The sequence below is a fragment of the Otolemur garnettii genome, unplaced genomic scaffold (assembly GCF_000181295.1).
Source record: "Otolemur garnettii isolate 467f Iridium unplaced genomic scaffold, OtoGar3 scaffold00012, whole genome shotgun sequence".
Taxonomy (NCBI): Eukaryota; Metazoa; Chordata; class Mammalia; order Primates; family Galagidae; genus Otolemur; species Otolemur garnettii.
In genome coordinates this window covers 26716923-26719945 of record NW_003852407.1, presented here as the reverse complement: position 1 = coordinate 26719945, position 3023 = coordinate 26716923, and the positions used below count along the sequence as shown (strand labels likewise).

Genomic DNA, 3023 nt, shown 5'->3' with positions numbered 1-3023 from the left:
CACTACTCTGTGGCAACAGAATGAAACTCTGTCTCAAAAAAATAAAAACAAATAAATAAATAAATCAGAAAATAGTCTGGGCTAAAATAAGACAAAAACAGAAAAATTTATGAGAGGCATCCACCCTAAAATTCATATGGAATCCCAAGGGACTATGAATGGCCAAAACAATCTTGAAAATGAAGAACAAAGTTGGAGGCACCACATATACTGAATTCAAAACTTACTATAACGCTATAGTAATCCAAATAAGATGGTACTGGCATAAAAACAAATAGATATACCAATGGAAGAGAAGTGAGGTCCCAGAAATAAGCCTCACATGTATACTCAAATGATTTCTTTTTTTCTTTTCTTTCTTTTTTTTTTTTTTTTGCAGTTTTTGGCTGGGGCTGAGTTGGAACCCACTACCTCCAGCATATGGGGCCAGTGCCCTACTCCTTGAGCCACAGGCACCACCCTCAAATGATTTCTGATAAGGTGCAAAGGATATCAAAGGGCCAGGCTGTGTAACCAGGTGGTACTGCAGGGGGTTAAGTGACTAAACTGACACCCTGGGACGGAGGGAAGAGGCAGGAGGGGCACTCTGAAAAGCAGACAGACTGATGCTCTATTAACCATCCTGAAGTACTTAAAATGGAAATCAAGAAAGAATGTCTGGCCTCCAGTCTAGATTAGTCCCTATAGGAAAAAACGTGCTTATACTCCTGGTTGAAAAAACTAGAAGTAAATATGGAGAATCTAAGATTCCTGATTTTGACATAGGCTTTAAATTTTATTTTGAATTCAGAAAAAGTTCTGTTTTCCAGATTTACCCATGTATAAATACACACACAAAATGTTAAAAGTTCTGTACAGATGTTTTTGGATACTCCGGCTGTCATTCCACAATATGTGGAGATACATACATAAAAGTTGATTGTATTTTTAACTTTCTTCCAACATGGAGATTTTACAACTTTACTCGTTCTCAAATAAAAATATACACAAGAGCTTTCTGCACCATTCCACAGAACCCCAACATTTGGGGTTGGACTATATAACCCACAAGGCTTATATAAATGATTTGGGGCAGTTGCTTGCAGAACTGATTTCACAGAGCACAAGACACGAGTCTCACCCTACCGTGCATACTGCTTGAGTCAGGTGTTTGCATCCCTGGCGATGAATAGCATGAACTGCATCAGGCCTTCAAAATAAATTTCAAACATCAAGAGAAAGGAAAAGATGTAAACAAAAAAAAAAATTCATCTTTTAAAATTTATATACTAAAACTGAGTAAGTTATAAAGATCGTAATACTTACTGCTTCCTATACCATGAAAGGACTCCATGTTCTAACACTACCCAGAATAATCTCCAGCCAAAAAATCTTGAACTCTAAAGGAAAAATGACAAAGATTTCTCAAGCTGACACATCTACATTCAAATACCTAACTGAAAAAGTAATTGTTATGACAGTTACATCTGAAGTCTTTTTACTGAATGTTAAAAAATGAGCAAGCATGAACGTACGTACTAAGTGCAGCAATAAAAACATACAAGGTGCCAGGAACAGAAGAACTGCTGTATGGATATGGTCAGTGATGAGGACAGAGTGTGGGTGTGACAATACTGTTCAGGGATGTTTATAGAAAAATATACCAGTCTGGGGCTTCAAAGACAAGTTTCTCAAGGTCATGAATGAATGTCTAAAAAAAGAAAACTATCCTAATTCCATATAATATAAACATAAAGGAATATAAATCTAGGTACAGAGAGACTGCTCACAAACGCAAAAGAAATTATGTGCTCTAACATGGTTAATTCCAGAAAAATGACTGAACTCTAAAATTCTAAAACAGAAATTACTAGAACCAGAAAAATTGTATATATGACAATTCAAATATTAATTTTCTCTTAGGTCCTCCATGGTTCAATGTTCATAACAAAAATAATAGTGTAACTCTCTAATTTAATGAGGAAAAAAATGCTATCTTCCTCCATACCTTTTTGTACAAATTTAGTCACCTAAAAGTCACTAACAATGTATCCACATTTTTAAAAAAAACCTAAAAGAAACCATCTACACAAAAGAACATAATTATTACAACCATAAGAAGCCTTTTGAAGTCCATCAGTATAAAAATGGTTTACATTATAAGATTCAAGAATGATTAAGTCACATGTACTTCAGAAATGACTTTTAAAAAATTAATAGAAATGAAGCACTTGAGAATTCTTCTTTCCAGTGTTATAATTAAAAAAACAAACAAACTCCCTACCTACCTTCCAGAGAGGGCCTTCATATCGTTTCAATGCTTTGTAGATGACCTGCATTGAAAATATGCTTTCATTACAAACACATCTGTATATCTCAACCATTCCAATTTTTTTTTCTAAAAATTATTACATAACTTCAATCTATTACCACCCACCTTATTGCCAAGAAGAATCTGTTTAATTTCAGCACCCTGAGCAAGGTCAAGAGGTTTCTGATCTGTGTAAAATATGAAGAAAAATGTCATCAAGAGCTTCAATGTACTATAAAACAAGTTGAAATTTCAGCATGTAATATTCCATCATGTTTCCAACAACTACATCTTTTACTTTTCCTCCAAAATTACCTACCAAGTGTTACCATCTCAATCCTTTCTGGCCTCCCTTCTGATTAGCTAATTATTAAGCCAGCAAATCAAATTAACTTTAAAACATTCTGTACAGGTTCTGTGATTATTCTGGCTTTCTTGCCTTAAACCACCATATTAGTTTTCTACAACAGCTGTAACAAGCTGCCACACACTTAGTGGTTCAACACAATAAAATTATCTTGCAGTTTGGGGTCAGAAGTCTGAAATCAGGCTCGGTGCCTGTAGCTCAGCAGCTAGGGCACCAGCCACAGCTAGCAGGTTCAAATCTAGCCTGGGCCTGCCAAACAACAATGACAACTACAACCAAAAAATATCCAGGCGTTGTGGCGGGCACCTGTAGTTCCAGCTACTTGGGAGGCTGAGGCAAGAGAATTGCTTAAGCCCAAGAGTTTGA

General features: G+C 35.7%; 1 protein-coding gene across 1 annotated transcript in view; it reads right to left on the bottom strand.

Moving 5' to 3' along the window:
* Positions 1-1075: 1075 nt before the first annotated feature.
* The window catches only part of LOC111723515 (oxysterol-binding protein-related protein 1-like), a 39367-nt gene continuing 37419 nt past the window's right edge, over positions 1076-3023 (bottom strand). The window contains exons 6-9 of the mRNA XM_023510212.1: positions 2417-2478; positions 2268-2312; positions 1306-1379; positions 1076-1189 (exon numbers count right to left, since the gene is read on the bottom strand). Coding sequence (XP_023365980.1) covers positions 1117-1189; positions 1306-1379; positions 2268-2312; positions 2417-2478 — 254 coding nt within the window. The 3' untranslated portion in view covers positions 1076-1116. The remainder of the gene's footprint in view (positions 1190-1305; positions 1380-2267; positions 2313-2416; positions 2479-3023) is intronic.